This window comes from Triturus cristatus, chromosome 7 (assembly GCF_964204655.1).
Source record: "Triturus cristatus chromosome 7, aTriCri1.1, whole genome shotgun sequence".
NCBI lineage: Eukaryota > Metazoa > Chordata > Amphibia > Caudata > Salamandridae > Triturus > Triturus cristatus.
In genome coordinates, this window is record NC_140590.1 from 398,678,574 (window position 1) to 398,698,755 (window position 20,182).

Here is a 20,182-nt window from a genome sequence, read left to right on the forward strand (position 1 = left end):
TTTAAACCGGAGGTACAAGCCTCCATCCTCAACCATCCCTTTGACCAGGAACATCTGTTTGGCCCCAAAGTGGATGACGCCCTGGAGAAAATGAAAAAGGACACGGACACGGCAAAATCCATGGGAGCCTTTCAATCTAACCCTCCCAGACGCTCCGTTCGCGCTCTTCCTTTCGGAGCACATCCAGAGGCTACTCCTCAGACTCCGCTTCCACTGCATACAAATCCCCTACTCGGTCCACGTTTACAAGGGGTTACCAAAGAGGCGGCTACAGGGGCAACAATAACAAAGGCAGAGGCAAAACACATACCGCCTGCTCTGCCACCGTGCCTCCCCAGTGACTTCCCCCAGACCATCACACTCCGGTCGGGGGCAGACTGCCATCACCTCAGACAAATGGGTAACACAAATAATTTGGTCAGGATACTGCCTAGAACTAACATCTACACCCCCCCCCCCAAACATTCCACCCAGACAACGCCCAATGTCATCAGAACATCTAATGCTACTCAAGCAGGAGGTAATCTCCCTCCTGGACAAGGAGGCAATAGAACATGTTCCAACCAACCAACAAAATATGGGGGTCTACTCCCTGTATTTTCTCATACCAAAAAGGGACGAAACTCTACGGCCCATCCTAGACCTTCGGCCCCTAAACACATAAAGACACTCTCATATGGTGACGCTTCAGCAGGTACTTCCGCTACTTTCCCAAAACGAATTCCTCACCACTTTGGACCTAAAAGATGCTTACTTCCACATTCGAGTGCACAAGGCTCACAGGAAGTACCTCAGATTTGTAGTGGACGGCCAACACTACCAATTCAAAGTGCTCCCGTTCATAGTACCAAACGCAAGACTCCAGATTCGTCCTCTCCAAGAGTGCTTAGCGCACCAATGGAACCAGGCCCAGGGTCAATTAACAGATCTGGTGTTGGTAGACGGTCGTACCCATCGCTCTCTGCAGTGGTGGACTACCACAAACCTTTCCAAAGGTCGACCGTTCCTGGACCCGGTTCCACAGATAGTACTAACAACAGACACATCGCTCTCCGGCTGGGGAGCTCATCTATTACATCTCAGCATGCAAGGTAAGTGGTCACCTCAACAGAAGGTACTCCATATCAGTCATCTGGAGTTACTAGCGATCTTCCTAGCCCTAAAATCCTTTCAGACACAAATTTTGGGCAAAGCAGTCCTAATCCGCACAGACAACATGACAGCCATGTATTATATTCAAAAACAAGGCGGGACACACTCTCCACAGCTCTCTCAATTAGCACAGAGCATATGGAGATGGGCCATACCCCGGAAAATCTTTCTCCTAGCCCAGCATGTCCCAGGAGTACAAAACACTATAGCAGATCTACTCAGCAGACAAACACAACAACTCCACGAGTGGGAACTTCACCCGCAAGTTCTTCACCCGTACTTTCAAATGTGGGGGCATCCACAGATAGACCTCTTCGCCACCCACGAAAACAAAAAATGCCCAAGCTTCGCCGCCAGATACCCACACCCATTGTCCAAAGTCATTGCGATATGGATGAACTGGTCAGGCAGATTTGCGTACGCTTTTCCGCCTCTCCCACTAATTCCATTAGTAGTGCGCAAACTACAACAGCACTCCCTCACACTAATATTAGTAGTGCCAACTTGGGCCAGACAACCGTAGTACACCACACTACTGGAACTATCGGTAGTACCACATCAAAAATTAAGCCTCTCTCCACACCTCTTAACCCAGAACCATGGAGCGATCAGGCACCCGGACCCAGCACAGCTCAACCTTGCGATCTGGCTCCTGAAATCCTAGAATTTGGGTACCTAAATCTTCCCCCTGACTGTATGAACATCATCAAAGAAGCTAGGCGACCTACCACTAGAGCGTGCTACGCCGTCAAGTGGAAACGTTTTGTTATCTATTGTCATAAAAACACCATCAATCCACTAGATGTGTCCATTCAACACATCATAGGCTACTTGCTCCACCTACAAAGGTGCAATCTGGCCTATACGTCCATTCGACTACACCTAGCAGCCATAGCAGCTTACCTACAAAACAGGCAACATCTCTCACTCTTTAGAGTACCTGCCATTAAAGCCTTCATGGAAGGCCTTAAAAGAATAATTCCCCCCAGAGTACCACCCTCACCTGTGTGGAACCTAAATATCGTTCTTACCAGACTAATGGGACCTCCTTTTGAACCCCTACACAAATGTGAACTTCAATTCTTAACATGGAAAACCGCTTTTCTTGTAGCCATCACTTCCCTCAGAAGGGTCAGTGAGATACAAGCATTTACTATTCAAGAACCTTTTCTACAAATGCACCATAATAAGGTGGTTCTTCGTACCAACCCAACATTCTTTCCCAAAGTCATTTCTCCTTTCCACCTAAACCAATCGGTAGAACTACCAGTATTCTTCTCGCAACCACAAACTGTTGCAGAAAGAGCTCTTCACACACTAGATGTCAAACGAGCTTTACTCTACTACATCGAGAGAACACAACCTTTCCGTAAGACCAAACAATTTGTCTCTTTCTCCCCACCACACAAAGGCAACCCCATCTCCAAATCAGGGATAGCTAGGTGGATTGTCAAATGTATTCAAATTTGCTACAACAGAGCAAAACGAACGCTATCAGTTCCCCCTAAAGCCCATTCTACACGTAAAATAGGGGCTTCAATGGCTTTTCTGGGGAACATCCCATTAGATGATATCTGTAAAGCAGCTACATGGTCAACACCGTACACTTTCACCAAACACTATTGTGTAGATGTGCAAACCAAGCAACAAGCTAGTGTGGGCCAGGCTGTACTCAAAACATTATTTCAAACCACTGCAACAGATACGGGTGGTCGCTGCTAACGGTGGGTACTGCTATATAATCTATGTACAAGTGTGTAATCTGCAGCTCAAATGCCTCGAACGGAATATGCTACTTACCAGTATGCATCTGTTCTTGGCATGTAGAGCTGCAGATCTACACACGCCCACCCGCCTCCCCGGCTACCTGTATCTGTTCCAGCTTATCTTATTTAGATAACGCACACACACGGGCATCTTCACTGTTATTACTACGCTCCATCTTTCCCTGCTGGCGAAAAACAATCTGAGGATGGAGCCGAAGCCCATGCGCAATACAATCCAAGGGAGGAGTCACCGAACTCATGACTTCCAAAGACTTTCCAAGAGGAAAAACAAACTGCAAACATCCGGGCCCAACACCAGATGGCGATCTATGCACAAGTGTGTAGATCTGCAGCTCTACATGCCAAGAACAGATGCATACAGGTAAGTAGCATATTCCTTACAGTTTGTGTGGGATTAGAAGGGTCAAGAGACTTTTGAAGTGGTTAAATCAGAGATGAAGAGTGCTAGAGCTTTGCATCCATATGATCCAGAATTCTCTTGTACCATTACTGTGGATTCTAGCGAATATGTGCTAGGGGCAGTGTTAGCTCAGAATACGATGCATGGCTTAGTTACCATAAGCTATGCAACCAGAGAACTACCTGAGCTGGAACTAAACTATTCAGTAATTTAAAAAAAAAAAAAAATGTTATTAGCCTGTTACTAGGCCATTGAAAAGTTCAGTTCATATATATGGGGTTATAAGTTTTAAGTTGAGACAGACCACAAGCCTCTTTTGTACATCCTGAGAGGTAAAAGAGACAACTATACCCCGCCACAAATAGCTCTTCTCACCCAAAATTGTTACAGAACGAGTTTGATATTACACACATTCCATAGGGATAGTGTAACTGTAGACTTGTTCTCCAGGCTGCTGGTATGTGACCAAGAAGAGGCAGATGATGAAGACTAAAATGAAAATTGCTTTGGTGGATGTGTCTGCTAATTAAGCTTGTTCTGAAACATATTGGAAAATTTGTTGTGGAGAGGATGCCGTAATGAAGCAAATACGGGAGTACATAGTGAATGGGCGGCCTAAAGAAAGGTTTGTGTGTCTGGAATTGAAACCCTTTTGCAAGATTGCAGATGAGCTTTCCATGTAAGTTGGAGTCATTGTAAGGGCTGATAAGTGAGTTCCCCCTAGGGTGATTCGTTCTAAGCTGATACACATATGGCCCATGAGGGGCATTTGTGGTCCACCATGACATAAAGGAGAGCTGGGTCCCATTATTGTTGCCCTACAGTGGTCAAAGACATTGATGCTATTGTGAAGGAATGTATAGTGAGCTGCAAGGCAGAGTGGTTTTAAGGTAGAGGCTCCATGGGTTCAGCCCATTCAATACCCAGACAACCCTTGGATCAAAATAGGAATTGATATGTGTGGACAATTCAACACTGTGCATTTGTTCTGATGGACTACTATAGTAAGTGGCCAGAGGTATGTTTCTTTTCATGCCCACAGCATTTAATGCTGTGTTATTTTTGGGAGACATTTTCTCTTGAGATGGGTTCCCAGAACATCTCATTTACTCCAGTATTGGAACGTTCATAGATTTACGTTCATAGAGTCCCGGGGACTCTCATCTCGACGACGGGGAATGATTCAAGCATGTGAATCTATGAAAGTTTCCAATACTGGAGAAATAAAGTTACAGGTAAGTAACTTGTTTTCTTCTGGCAATGGGGTGCAATATGTTACTGTGGCAAATGTTTAAGGTAGCAGGGGTCAAGCATCTCAAAAGTTCTATCACCCCCAAACAAATGACCTGGTAGACTGAATGAGAAGAGTGGCAGTGGACTGCATCAAGTGGGAAAGCAACAACTATTACAACGTTGAGCAAGCCATAAAATCCATGTTGGGGTTTTAACACATCTGTAACACTCCATTTATGTTACTTGGGGGTCGTCGACCCATGTAAGTGCTGTATCCCACCTAATTAGTTAGATCCATTTGGGACAAAATTGTTATGACTGAGAATCATGAAGCGATACGTCAGAGAGAGAGTTGCTGAGTGTCAAAAGGAAAAAAAAATTATGCGCTTAATTTCAGAAAATGTGGCAGCACCAGGTATTTTAAATGGGCATTACACATTACCTGGGAGTGCCCTAAGTTGCCAGATTTCTGAAAGGAGGTGATGGACCGGATCAACTATAATGAGACTGGGGCTGGTTAGCTCAGTCAACCTATACGTACTAGTGCTGACACCGCATTGGACACTCTCAAAATGCAGATGAGAATGGTAGCCCTGGGACTGGTATTGGCGATATCGATACATTGGGTGGCGAGTAGAGCCCCGGAACCCTATTATGCTACGGACATGCCAGAATGGGCGTATGCCCACGAAGAACATATAAATCATATCCTTAGTGATGAAAAATCTGCGTTGGACCTGCTGAGCTGGGAGTCGATAATTGATAGGATACCCGCTATGCCTAGAGATTTGACTGAGGACACTCGTAGCACTACATCTGATTGATAAGAAATGGGGCAAACTGTTCCTAGTCTTCCAGGGAAAGGGTATGCTGATATGGAATAGGCAATGCTTACTGAACATATGGAGGTATAATTGTGCATTTGTAGAGAAGGAGATATATGGCTACTCCTTTGACTCAAACTACAATTTTCTAAAAATGTTGGAAAAAGATAATAAATCTATATTTTTAAATAAGCTTTTAGCCTAAGCATAGCAAGAGCAAAGGGGATGGAATAAGAGAAACTCAAGAAGATGCAGGGCCTGAGTCTAAGAAACATGAACAGGAATGGACTCTACTGTGTAGATCAAGGAAAACTGAAAAAGCAAGACAAGAAATCTACGCATAATCAAGGGCAGGACTGGAAGTATGCAGACTGAATAATAAACACTGAAATACAAGATGAGGAATCGGCACACAACAGAAACTTCAAGATGGGCCTGTCATGTGCAACACTGGTAGCGAATAAAGAAACTTTTAAAGAAACATGTACCTCAAAAACTATGGTCAAAATTTCTTTGTTTTCCACCCGTATTGCACACAACAGCCATATCATGATAAGCCACTGAAAGCACTGTATAAATCGGCATGCAGTATTAAATTAGAGTTCTGCCCAGAAGCAACCCATTGGAGTCCTTGTTAAACCACTAAAGAGTATTATATGATTTTCCCCCAGGAAAGACAAAAAAGCAGCAGAACAGCAACCCATTGAAGGCATTAAACCGGAAAAGGTGTATTGACTGGTGTTCACCCAGAATCGAGTGAAGAGGGCTAGAAGGGTGGACGTTTAAGGGTTCTGTTAAAAGGCCCTAGCTTGCCCTAACAGCAACAAAGAAGAGACTCATTTGGAGGATTCCCTTGACCTTCTACTCCATGTGAAGGGATGGTTGGAACATGTTGTCATTCGATATATAGGTAACACCAGTATAATGGGCTTCACTATTCTTCAATGTTGCAGTTTGTTTTTTATTTCTGATGGATACTTCTAAACTCAGACTGATCATCATAGAATACTTGATCAAGGAAACCTTTCCATACCAATGCTCCTGCACTTAGCTAGGTGGCGCCATGTGGCTTCGAGGTGACTTCACACTATACTGAAAGTGGCGAAGCAGTCGCCTATAAGTGCCACACCTGCATGGTGACCGCAGTTCCCTTCTTTAAACGCCTTCTGACGTGGATGTGACCCAGACCCAACTTAGTCAGTTTTCCAACGACGTCCTAAATGATTTCATTAGTGTGCTAGGGAACAATGTCCCCGCCCAAAATGACCGTTTTCAAACTATGCTGCTTCTCCAGAAAGCTGATATCTGTCACAAACCTACAAAATGTGTGTTTCCGATGTCTGGGCTCGGGAAGCGGCTGTGTCATGTGATAAGTGCATCCTCATGCATCCGAAGGCTATCAGAAACTGGGAGGCAAAGCTGTATGTCGCCGAACACAAGTGGCTGCCTGTGTATAGGTCATAAGTCTTGGGTGCAGTCTCAGTCCTGGCCCTAGAGACGTCCCGACACCACTGAAATTTGTGCTCGAAGTCCATGTCTAAGTGCAAGCATAAGTAAGTGAATCAGACTCTGCCTCATCTTGCAGTCTGACTCCAAAGAGAAGGCTCAAGTGTGTTGCAATGTCAGTAGCACCCCTTCATGGTTTCTGCCCATGGATGATTCCTCAACTGGCCCTAACATGCACTCCAAACCACCTTCAGCTTGTGCCCGACCAATGATGCACCACAAAATAATATCGCAACCGGTTGTCATGTGACCTGACTCTAACCCAGTGCCTCTGCCACAGAGGCTCAATTATATCCATTGGTTCTGACTCTGATCCTGTACCAGAGCAAGGGACACCAAAAGATATGGATGTCTACGATGGTAATAAGGATGCTTTGCTCCCATTTCACTATACTATGATTCATTTAGAATTGATTTTCAAAATGCTGGTGGGTATTACACCTCAATTGAGACCGAGCTTGACTCACTACTGGGGCCACAATTGGAAGAAAGTGCCTCATTTACTGGTGGCCCAGAGGGCAGCTGAGGCACTAGAATTGCAGCTACCCTCAGTTGAGGCCAAAACAAATGTTCGAACCAAGATATTGCAGCCAATGCCAGCGACGACTTAGCCCTTTCTTCCTATTAACAATGTCTTAACTGATACTTTGTTAGCCCTTGGTTGAAGCCTTGTTATTGTCCACCTGTGAAGATACAGGTGGCCAGTGATCATAGACTAGTGCCTAGTCTTATTACACAGACCTCGATTGTAAGGTGAACTCATTTACTACCACTCTTCATAGGGAATCCAGGAAGACTGATGCTTTGGGCAAGCACCATTTTTCTTCTGTTTGTTCATTACTGCACTCTATAAATGCTGTTTGTTTGCTTGGCCACTACACGTATGCCCTTTAGGAAACTACCAACCTTACCCTTGGTTCTGGAAGACATTAAAGCCTCATTGGCTGAGATACCCATTGATGGACAGGAAATGGCCAAATTTGTTATCCAAGCAGATCATGTTACTACTGACTACCTGGGAGGGTATTAGGTATTGGTGTTGTCCTTTGTTACCAAGTATAGGGGGCGGGGGTCTCTGATGATGTCCAGGCCTACCTCATTAATAGGCCTTTTGATGGTTCTTGTCTTTTTGCTGAGAATGTAGAGTCTGCAGTGGAGCACTTTAAGGACAGTAGAGCTACAGCATGCTCCCTTGGGTTGTTACCGACTGCAAAACAATTCCTGTATGATTTTAGAAAGTTTACTCACTTTTCCAGAGAACTGGTGTATGGACAAAAACAGCCTTCCAAACCAGTGATGCAGCAGACACCTCAGTCCTTTCATGGACCTGAATGTTGGTCTGACGGGCAATATGCAGGCCAGCAGGGACATCAGTCCTCCAAATCCTTTCATTTCTACAGTGGCCACCAAGCAACTTTAGTTATTCCAGCTCGGTTTCACCATTTCCTCCCAGGTTGACTTTCCACCATGTCCAACAGATGTTGGTTACAGATTGTTCATAATGACTATCTCTTGCCTTTTCTTTCGGCCCAGCCCCCATCCTCCCACACATCAGCAATTTCAGATGAGCACCTGTCTGTTCTGTTACAGGCAGTGCAGTTGTTGCTCTCCAATGGTGCTATTGAGAGGGGTCCATACCCGGAAAGAGAAGGATACGGTTACTCTACCTACTTTCTTGTTCTGTAGGATTGAGTCTTAAGGCCTATTCTGGACCTTCAGCCTCTAAATGCCTTCCTGCTGAAGGAGAACGTTGAGCTAAATCCTCTCTACCCTGGGGACTCAATGGCGTGCTTGGACCCGTACACCGCTAAGTATTTATAGTTAGGCAGTAGAAATGGCATTTGTGTTTTCTTAATAACTTTGGCGTTGTATGACATATTTGCACAACGTTTTCCAAAAAAACAGCACATCCACTTTGGCTCCTTTATTGAAAGTTGTGCACTGATCCGTCAAATGTGAGTGAAGAAAAGGGGGAGGGGCCTCAGAAGTACAATTTTCCATTTTAATTCTCATAAGAAAGTTTGCTCTCTGATGCAGAAAAAAACGGCCAAACAGATTCACACTAAATTTGCCCCAAAGTTAGGAATTTAGTCAGAAAGCGTGAACTTAAATAAAAAAATAACACATGAATACTGGAACGTGATTAGTTGAGGGAGCCTTTTCTCCTGTCAGCCATTTTGGTACCGTGGAACAGAAATTATCTGTTGACTGGTATCAACATTGAAGAAAATGTTGCAGCTGCCATTGCAGGACTCACAAACTCAATCTGAATTAGAGAGAAATAACATAACATAACAGGTGTATTTGTAAAGCAGACGATTACCCGTAGGTGTCCTAGCGCTGAATAACAGATGTTTATTGTTACCCAACTCAATGGTACTCATTTTATCGACCTCAGATGGATGAAAGGCTAAATGGACCCACCGGATTTGAACCTGTGACCATGAGGTCGAACACAGGCCCCTGCAGTGGCTGCTTTAGTCCACTGAGCCAACAGGTATGTAAGACGGCAGGGTGAGAACACCCTGTCCCCCAGGACTATGTGGGGGAGCCCAGCAATATTTTTTTAGAAGACTTTAACAAAAAAAGGTTGACCACTCCGCAAGCTCCGCAGAGTGCAAAAAACTCAGCGAACGGAGCGAAGTTCACCGCCCAGGCCTACACATTAGCCTTGGTGCTGAAACAACTACTGTTTAGCATGAAGGGAAAGTAAGCACAAAACTGCGTGACACGCCACGTATGGGGACACATGGTGAGAAATATTGCCTTTCAGTAGTAAATGGTAAAGTCCAAAGCTCTGTTTTTAATATAAAATCAGGGCCTTCGTTGGTCATATCACTGAAAATACAAGATTTAAAAAAAATATTGTCTACGGGTGCTCGTGGAAGACTATTTCTATGGACTGGAATCTAGAGAATGCTAAACTGATTCTGGTATTTTACTGATCTCTGCTGGTTGTTTACTATCAAGAAAGTTAAATAGAAGCAGTTGCCCAAAAAATTAAAGAAAGTCCCTCAGTAGAAAGCAATTCTTATATTTTACTGACCTCTACTGGTCGTTTTCTATCAAGACCGTTAAATAGGGGCAGTTGAACTGAAAAAAAGTCCCTAAGCAGTAGCAGACAAGTCCTATAGGTGATCTTCAGAGCCCACAAAGTACATACACATATAAATATATGCTAAAGTATATACAAGAGGTCTTGAAGGCTCGACCTAAAAAGGTGTTAACTTGTTTGCTCTAATTTTGACGTAAATCTTAGTCTTCGTTAATAAGGGAAATGGACCGATAATTGGAAACTAAAGTGGGATCTTTGTTAGGTTTTAGGTGAACAACAATAATGGCTTCTTTAAAAGAGCCTTTCATTTTTATAAGTTACCTGAAAGTCCGTAACTAATGAAAGCAGAATGGGAGAACGTTGTAAGTGAAAACATTTATAAAGTTTTGCAGGGTTGCCATTTGGTCCAGGAGTTTTGTTAGAATTCAATTCCTTTATTGCTAAATACATTTCTTGAATATCAATGGGTTTGTCAAGTTTGATTCCATCACCAGCAGAAATTTGGGGTAAATTGCATTTTTGTGGAGAATTATCAATGATATAACTGGGGCTGTCTGTAGGCTTATTATAAAGCTAAGAGTGAAAGGATAGAATTCTCAATCAATCAATCAGGGGATTATAAAGCGCGCTACTCACCCGTGAGGGTCTCAAGGCGCTGGGGGTGGGGGAGGGGTGGTAGGCAGCTCCGGATCAGTCGAAGAGCAAGGTCTTGAGGTCCTTCCTGAAGATGTGCAGGTTAGGGGATCGTCTGATGCTGACCGGGAGTTCGTTCCGGGTTTTGGCTGCGAGGTAGGAGAAGGCCCTTCCTCCTGTTCTGCGGATGCGGGGTGTCTACGCTAGTGCGAGGTCGGCGGATCGGAGAGATCTTTTGGGTGCGTGGAAACCGACTCTATCGTTGAGGTTTTTGGGTCCGATGTTGTGGAGGGATTTGTAGGTGTGGGTGAGAAGCTTGTAGGTTATTCTCTTCTCGACCAGGAGCCAGTGTAGGTCTCGAAGGTGTTGCGTCATGCGCTCGTGTCATGGGGTGCCTTGCCGCTGCGTTCTGGATAGTTTGGAGCTTGTGTAGCAGGGTCTAATGCTATTCTGTTGTAAAGAGCCAATTACCATCAGGTTTTTCAATACATTGTATTTGATTCTTATCTTTTTTTAAAGTAAGGAATTGGCTAAGAGCCTTTCAGATTTATTAGTGTTAAAATGGTAAATTGATTTCTCTTTAGATGCAAGCAACCCAGTATTTTTAGTTTGTAGAGTATTACATTGATATCACGTGAAGAGATAAAACGTTCTTAAATCAGCTAATTGTTTGTCTAACATAGAGATGGTAGCATAAAAATATTTATTTTTAGGAGCCATAAAGAATATTGTGACTCCACTTGCATATGCTTTGAATGCATCCCAATAAATTATTTTAAAGGTTTCATCTGGACAATTGTGTAAATAAAATTGCCCTTGATGGCCGGTGATAATTTAGTGTAATTTGTTGGATTTAGAGTAATGTCTGGCGTTTGGTCTCACTCAATACGAGGGAAAAGGAGATTAATGCATGGTCTGAAATCGTAATAGGGTTAATGGTTGAACTGTGTCTAGAAGCCAAAAGGTAGTCAATCCTGGAAAAAGTGGAATGTGTGTTTGACTAAGAGGTAACATCCTTAGTGGTGGAGTGTGCTAGTCTCCAAACAATTAACCAATTTAGTAGTAGAGAAAAAGGACATCAAAATGCGAAAAGATTTATTGGGTCTAAATTGAAAGTAGATGAACGGTCCAGTAAAGGATCACAAATCCGGTTAAAGTCTCCTCCCAGAATCAGAGGGGTACCATCTAGTTTAACAATGTCTGTAGTAAGAGTTTTATTGAACGAAGGGTCATCTAGGGTGGGAGCATAAATGTTAGTTAAGAACATATGTATCGACTATAATTTGTGCATACACAAATCTGCTACCTGAGTATTTGTTGTGATTTAACAATTGTTATAGCTGCTATTGCTCTCGATCTCATTATCCGGGATTTCATGGAAAGAAAATCATTTTGTCATTTGATTCCCATTGACCGAGGGTTGTGAACATTCAAGCAGTTGATTAATAGTACCTCCATGAATCAGAAGAGCCACTACACAGAATCCTTTCAAACTGTCCAAAGATCCATAGTCCATCTGAGAAAGAAGAAACTAATTAAACAGAACTCAGTTTAAATTTTTTTTCCAACTTGCCAGCTCTAATTGGAATCATTTTGTTTCAACCCCTCCGCTGCTGGGCGCTGATAACTTTTGTTTCCATTGTGGTGCTTATAAAAGAAAAATTATTAATATAGTATTTAGCATTGGTGATGCAAGCTAGTGTGTGTATGCAACACCAGTTAGAGGAAGCTGGACAATTGAGGCAAACAGCAAGTGTTGCGGTGTACAAAGGGAAAATAAAATTAATTAGGTGGATAGTGAACAGGTTTAACAAGCTGGGATTGGTGGTAAATCAGTTATTCACTCTTCTAATGAGGCTGTATGAGAGTGAAGGCAGCAGTCCATCTTAGGAGAAAACATTTGTATGTGCCCAAGTTCAACAATTCCGGTTTTCAATGGATATGAATAGCAATGTTCATATGAAGCAATCCCTTTAAGGAGGAGTAGGCAGATAGAAGAGGTAGGCTGCAAACCTCCCTCCTCATAAAAGGCGGATCGCTGCGTGAGGAAAGTAAAAGGAACACTTCTAGGGAGCCTTACTGCTCCAAAATAAAAACAAAAATAAGAGAATACTTCACCACCTGGTCTCTGCTACCTGCCGATAAGGCCAGCTAAAATACAGAAGCAGCAAAAATCTCCCCAGCATTGTTGAAATTGCCCGGTTCTAGCAGGTTTGTGACGGAGCTCATGGCACAGCGGAGCAATCAGTTTAGATCACCGATTGCATCTCAATACCAAGTGAATACCAGGCTTTTTTTGGACAATTGGTGGTCTTATTAGGGTGATGATCTTCTAGCGGGCCCACAAGAAATTTAATGTCACTATTAGGCCGTTCTCTTTCTCTGATCTTTCTTTTACTTTGACTGTGAAAAACGTTCTCCCATTGTGGGTAGTAAAAGTAGAAGAAAGATGTTCAGTGATGCCTGTAGATCATGCCAAGAATTTCAGATCAGAGAAGAATTTCTAACAGAACAAATATATAGGTTCACTGCCACGCCCGCAGCAATCATGCATGCTTCCTTTGGTCATTGTGTGCAACCTGGCTTGAGACGCAGAGTGGAGCCATGTGTTCCATAGAGCCACTCAAAGTGCTCCCTTCCTTTCTGGATAGTGATCACTTGTAAGCTCCCCTGGCTGGGAAGGGCTCGCATTGGTGGCAGCAGCTTTGATCATTATGGAAAGGGCAGGCCTTTTTCCTGTTACATTCATTGGGAGAGCATGTACTGACCCGCCTGTTTAAATTGATCTGCTGGTGGCTTTTCATAACAGCTTTGTGCTGAACATCTGGAACTGGATGGTGTATGTGTGTGTGTGCAGTCTTCATGTATGCAGTAAGATGAACATTGAGTTTGTATGTGTGGTCGACTTTATGGAGACCGGAATCTATTTCGGAACTACTCTCTGCAAGTGGACAACAAGATGTAGGTCATAGCTGACCCTTGCCTGGCATGTGTGTGAACTAAATGGAACCACCCAGAATGATCCTCAGGTAACTTTGAAGTGGACTAGGCTCCACTGAAATATAGGAAGGGATCAACTAGTTTTTTCATGTGCAAGATAGCTCCTGCCACGTCGGCTTCCCTTTTCTTTCAGAAGTGGGATGTACCTAGAAATTGGTAGTACCAGGTAGTGAAGGGTCTCGTATGGGCATTTTATCTTTATATTCAAGTGAGAGCTCATACCGGTATATTTTGTTTATTCCTGCCAGACCCCCACATCAAACGTTTTATGGATAACCAGTTACTGGTAAGGAATATCATCCCTGCGGCATCAGAGACACTCCAGAACAGAACTCTGTTTTCTAGGTTTAGGCTTCTAGGGAATCTCCCTCATTTTTATGCCTTAATAGATCAGTGTTCAATGGACTTCATTGGCTGGTGTTCATGTGATGCTCAGCCTCAAGATGATGAGTGCCTGTGTTCCAGGGCTGGTTCCTTTAGCAGCTAGCCACATTCTCAGGTCACGAACAGACCTAAAGACATTCAGTAAGCCCACCATAAGGGCTGCTTGGGAGGAGTCTTGAAGGAAGGAGTTTGCTGGATGAATAAAGAGAAGTATGGAAAAAGATAAAGCAGCACAAAGCCCTAAGATCAATGTTGTTCATGGAGCGTACAGCCTGGAGCTTTGCTGAACCAACTCCTGTCTTGTTCTGCTAGTGCTCTCCTATGCTGAATTTACTGCGCCCTTGTTTGGGGTGTTACTCATACTGGAGAAGTCTTGTTTCAAGAAGTAGGAAACCTAGATGATAAACTTCAGATTTCCCTGTGAAATTCAGGTGCTGCAAGGATTATCCTCAAAAACCAACCTGGCACAGAGATTTAGGGAGCTTGAGGTACGTTGACCAGAGTGTGGGCCTGGTGGTACTGCATAGAAGAGATCCTCTGCTAGTTCCTCAAGTGAGAGAGCACTGCTACTGCACCTTAAAGGGACTAGTGGCTGGACCCTCACTCCACCGAAGTGAGTTTTGGAAGGGTTCCGTTCAAGGGTGACTACAAAGACCTACCTGCTGAGTCTACCCCAAAAGAACAAAGCAGAAATGGTCCCAATAACAATCAGGAAATATGTTGACCAAGAACAATTGTCTCAAGCCTGGTATCTGAGAATGTATTTGTTTTCAAAATGCTGAATGATTGGCCATTGATCCTATGGAGAGGAATGAAATTTGACCTCTGAAATTAAGATTTGTATGCAGGTTAATAAATAATGTGCATTTGGTGCTGTCTATTATTAAAACTGTCTGCACGATAATTGACTTAACACAATCCATGCATGATCTTTTGGGTTTTGACAGGCCCCCAGACAAGCAGACAAAGATGAGCTGGAAGGAAGTGAGTTCCACAGCTGGAATGAGTTCCGTTCCTTCCTTGATGCTTGGTGTGAGGACAGGAAAGTGGAATTTGCCAATATTCACTCTGTGGCCTTCACTGAAAAAGAAATCAACCAGTATATGCTTGGATCTGAGATTGCACAATCCTTGAGATACAAAGAAGTGCAGTTGGGCTGCAGCTACTACCCCAGGTACGTTCAGAATGAGACATCTTAATTTCAGCAACAAAGGGCATGCGGCAAGTGTGACTAAATTCAGTAACATCTGTAATTTGGCTTGAATGTATTTTTTATTGTCTTTACTGCTGTTTTCATTGGCCTATAATTGGCACACTTAATTAATCGGCAGTTGCTGGTAGAAGCGAACTGAGGTTCATAGGCTTCGCGTGCTGCCTGAATGCTACCCTTGTATTTTAATTGTGTTTGAAACTATTGCTATTGCTGAGTCTCTGTTGCGCATTTGAAAAAAAATTAAGGAAAGCTTTTAAATACTGCGCGAACTTACTAAATAGCGCTCTTTGTTCTTGCATTTACCTGGTACCATGGTGTGTTGTGTGGCCTCTGCACCTCCCCGGTCCACCGCAGCCATTAGAGGGCTGATTGATGTGGAGGGAGCACTGCTCACGTCCGGCCGGTGTGATCTTTTACCCACTTCCGGTTGCCATCCCACGGCTGCCATCTTGCTAGGAAGGCTGTATAGTCTTTTGCCTCACCCTGCACCTGGACACACTATTTAGGAGGCCCATGGCGCGGGAGCGCAGCGGGCGTGCCAAAGGCAAGCCCGTCCGCGCCTGGACGACGCCAGACATGCTGGCTATTTGAAATCTGGGGTGCTAATATACACCAGGGATCAGCTGATGTCTATTGGCCAGCAGGTCAGCCCTTGTGGACAGTATCAGGGGGACACGATGAAAGGACCTTTTTGCAGTTCCAATTGTGGCTATAAATCCTGCCCCGTATTGCCCCCGACTCCCTCCAGACCCACTATGAAAATCCTCCATCTCAATGTCCGGTCCTTGGTTAAACACTATATGGAGATCCATGACCTCATTGAGGATGAATCACCAGATGTGTTTTTCATAACTGAATCCTGGTTGACTGATGCCACGGTGGCTGAACCTGGCCTTGCTCTTCCTCCAGGGTTGAGTATCCTGACACCTAATAGAGAAACTAGAGGCGGGGGCATAGCTGTTATTTTTAAAACCTGTTACCGCTGCTCCTTGTCAAGGAGAATCTAGCAGGGTGCGAATGCACCCGTTTTTCGATTTCTTTCAATGCCCACTCCTCCTTGGAATTCAAGTCAGCCATCATTGAGGCCGTGAGTTCCTTGGCCCTGACAGCTACGAATTTCTGCACTTTGACTGCCCTAATGACCCCGAAGTCAGCAGCTTGCTTGCTGACTTAGATGCCTGTCAGTTGAGCCAGTTGGTAGTGGGCCCCACCCACTCTGCAGGGCATTTGCTTGACCCGGTCTTCTCTAACATCCCTTCTCTCCTGGTCAAGACACCTAGCCCAGTGTGTTGGTCAGACCGCTTTTTAGTTACTATCTTCTTTCTGCTCTCTGAGCCTATTCCTAGAACCTACCCCAAAGCCACTCTTAGACGTTGCTGGCACAAACTTGAAATAGAGGATTTGCTCTCCACTCTGGCTTCCTCTCCCCCAACTTAGACACAGATCCTGAGCATGCTTATAAATCATTCTGTGATTGGATATTACAGGCCTTGGACATTTTGATCCCTGCCAAATGGTCTAAGGGTCGCTGCTCAAACTCCAACCCCTGGTATGATGACTCTTTGGCAGCCCTGCGCAGCATTTGTAAGAAGCTAGAACGGGTCTGGAGAAGGGCATATGACCTTCGGGCCAAAAAGACGTACCAGGATGCAATTAAACGCTACCACAAGGCCATACATCGGGCCCGATCAGCTTATCTCACTAATGAGATTAAGACAAGTAAAAATCCGGTAAAAAGCATTTTTAAAATCCTCAACAATTTTAAAACTAGGAAGGACCCCTCCACTCCGTGGATTACGTCTGAGCAGCAATGCATTGATCTGGCCACTTTCTTCGTCCAGAAAGTTGAAGCCATTTATAAATCCTTCTCTACCTGCCCTCTGGACCCCATGGTTCCATCAGATCCTAAGTTCACCAATTCCCCCTATCTCCCAGGATGAGTTCCTCACTCTGAGCAAAAAAGTCAAATCAGGCTGCCCTATAGATCCCATGAGGCCGACCCAATTCATGGATACACTACCTGCTCCTATGACGCCTCTGCGTCAGATTATCAATGCCTCCTTTTCCACATTGGTGGTACCTCTGTCATGGAAACAAGCTGGGGTGGTCCCCTTCCTGAAAAAACCGACACTTGATCCCACTAAACCTGAACATTTTCGACCCATATCCTGCCCTGGGTCGCTAAAATTTAGGAGGCCCACACCAATACCATTCTTTCAGGCTATCTGAACAACATTGGTGCCCTGGATCGCTCCCAGAATGGCTTCCGCCCGGGTCATAGTACCAAGACCGCGCTTCTAGCAGTGAGTGAACATCTACGTACCATCCTGGATGAGGGCCAAACTGCGGCGCTCATATTGCTCGATCTTAGTGCCGCGTTTGACACGGTATCCCATCAGATCCTCCTGCGTCGGCTTGAAGAGGCGGGGGTGGTAGGTCTGGCCTTGGAGTGGTTCTGTTCCTTTCTTTCTGACAGATCATTCCAGGTGTCAGCCCCCCCCTTCCTCTCACACGCCCATGCCATCAAACAGGGGGTTCCCCAGGGGTCGGCTTTAAGCCCCGTGCTGTTCAATCTTTATGTCTGGCGGCGGTGGCAAGGGATCATGGCTTGACCACGGTCTCGTACGCCGATGCTACGCAGTTAGTCGTGGCCCTCTCCGAGGGGAACAACCTTTACAACGCAACTTTTACAACGCACTACCATTACAACGAAACTATTACAACGCAAAATCTGTTACAACGCATGCCATTACAACGCAAGTCTTTACATCGACTTGCACTAGATGGCATGCTAACATTAAAAATAGTGTAGTTTACTATCCAAACACCTTCCCTACTGCAACGTGGACTGGAGTTAGAATAGTAAATTACCCTTTTTTAATGTTAGCACGCCATCTACTGCAAGTCGATGTAAAGACTTGCGTTGTAAAGACTTGCGTTGTAACAGATTTTGCGTTGTAAAAAATGCGTTGTAACGGCATGCGTTGTAAAAGCATGCGTTGTAACGTCATACATCCCCTCTCCGATGATCATTCCCAGGGCGCCATGCGATTTCAGAGGGGCCTAGCGGCAGTCGCGCACTGGATGACCGCTAACTGCCTACAACTTAATGCCAGCAAATCAGAAGTGCTACTGGTGGGGAAGGACAAGGGGCTCTGGAGCAAACACTGGTGGCCGGAGTCCCTGGGCACTGCACCTACTCCTAAATCGGCAGTAAAAAACCTAGGGATCTAGTTTGATTCCACCCTTGGGTTTCAGGAACATACCAAGAAGACCATTGGTATGTGCTTTGGACTCCTTCGGGGCTTGAGGCCCATGCTGGGCTTCTTTGATCCTCTAACCCGAAAGTTGATAGTCCAGGCGACTATCCTATCTAGATTAGATTATGCTAATTCTCTCATGCTAGGCGCCAACAATGCCGATGTCACTCGCCTTCTGCGAGTACAGAACGCTGCCGCCTGAGTATTATTGAGGCTCCCCAAAACCAGCGTCAGGAGCCTTGCGACGCCTACATGGCTACCCATTCCTCAAAGGATCCAATTCAAAGCATTATGCCTGACCTTTAAAACATTAAAACTCTCCTCCCCCGAGATTCTATTGTGAGAAAGTGGCTCTGTATATACTGTTCCCCAATAGGTACAGGGTGTACAGAGTCCACAGTCCCCAGAGGTTTGGCAGAGGTTAAAGCTAGATATAACCTTACTCTCTAAAGTGGTAGCTTGGTCGAGCAGTAAGTCAGTATCAGAGGACAGTGTAAAGCATTTTTTGTACACACTCAGCCAGCAAATGGTCTCACACACTCAATAACTGAACTCTAGGCCAATGGTTTATATTTAAAAAATATATGCTTGTTTTATTTTAGAACCAACAATAGGTATTCAAATATACTTTCTCATAATGAGAGGCTTTATAAAAAATACTTTTGCAATATGCAATTGACTTTTGTAGAAAGTTACAAGTGGTTGCAATAGGCAACACCATTTTAAACACAATAATGCATTGAGTTCAATGGAAGTTCAAGTTATTTGCAACAGATTACTTTTAGGATTACTTTTGGAATTCCAGGACTGGATCCTAGATTCAGCCCTGGGTCAGTACTTGGAATCAAGTGAGAAAAGTCAACTTAATTACTGTGTTGATTTTTAGACAATATTTTACTATTTTAAAAGTTGACACTTAGAAAATATTTCATAGAAAACAGTCAATGATTCCCTATGGCAGAAAATTCAAGTTGCAGGTATAGTATGTTCTCGTTACTTTTGTAATCCAGTACTGGGTACCTAGACTCAGTACTGGGACCTTTATCCAAAACAGGTAAGTAATAACGTTTTCAGAAATTATACGATTTTTAAAGAATATTTAAAGTTTGCAGAAATTGACAGAAGAAATTTCACAAAAAAACAGTCAATGATTTCCTATGGGAGAAAATTGGGTTACTGGTAAGTACAGTTGTAAGTATTTTTCAGAGTCAGTGCTGGGCACCAAGATCCAGCACTGGGAGCTCACCCAAGAGCAGGTGAGTATTTTTGTTTTCGTTACTCGGCTGATTTTTGGTGAATATTTTAAGTTTTGAAAAGTCCACACTTAGAAGAAATTTCAGGAAAAGCCAGTCAATGTTACCCTATGGAGAAAATTGAGTTATCGGTTTAAAGGTAAGTACTCGACTAGCAAAGTTAAGGTTCTGGGCATAGACTCAGGGGTCTCCCAGGGTCAGGTAGGTACAGTTGGTTCACCCTCAGCGGCACAAGGGCGGCCGGGTGCAGAGAGAGTTAGGCCCAATGTTATCCTATGAGAGGTAGGGGGGCCTTGGTTGGTGGCTGCTGACTAGCAGGCCACGCGGCTGTGGGAGCTGGGCTCCTGGTCACTTACTCAGGGGAAGTGGATAGGTGTAGAGGTTACACTGCCAGGGCCACTCGGGCGGCTGGGTGCAGGGTACTTTTGAGCCTTCGGGCGCTCAATTGATTTCAATGGGAAACTCCGGTTTAGAAAAAGACT

General features: G+C 44.4%; 1 protein-coding gene across 3 annotated transcripts in view; it reads left to right on the forward strand.

Annotated features, from left to right (window-relative positions):
- Positions 1-20,182, forward strand: part of LOC146809783 (uncharacterized) — a 728,115-nt gene that overhangs the window by 250,262 nt on the left and 457,671 nt on the right. For all 3 annotated transcript variants that reach the window (XM_085616628.1, XM_085616630.1, XM_085616629.1), the window contains exon 12: positions 14,922-15,148. In XM_085616628.1, coding sequence (XP_085472754.1) covers positions 14,922-15,148 — 227 coding nt within the window. The remainder of the gene's footprint in view (positions 1-14,921; positions 15,149-20,182) is intronic.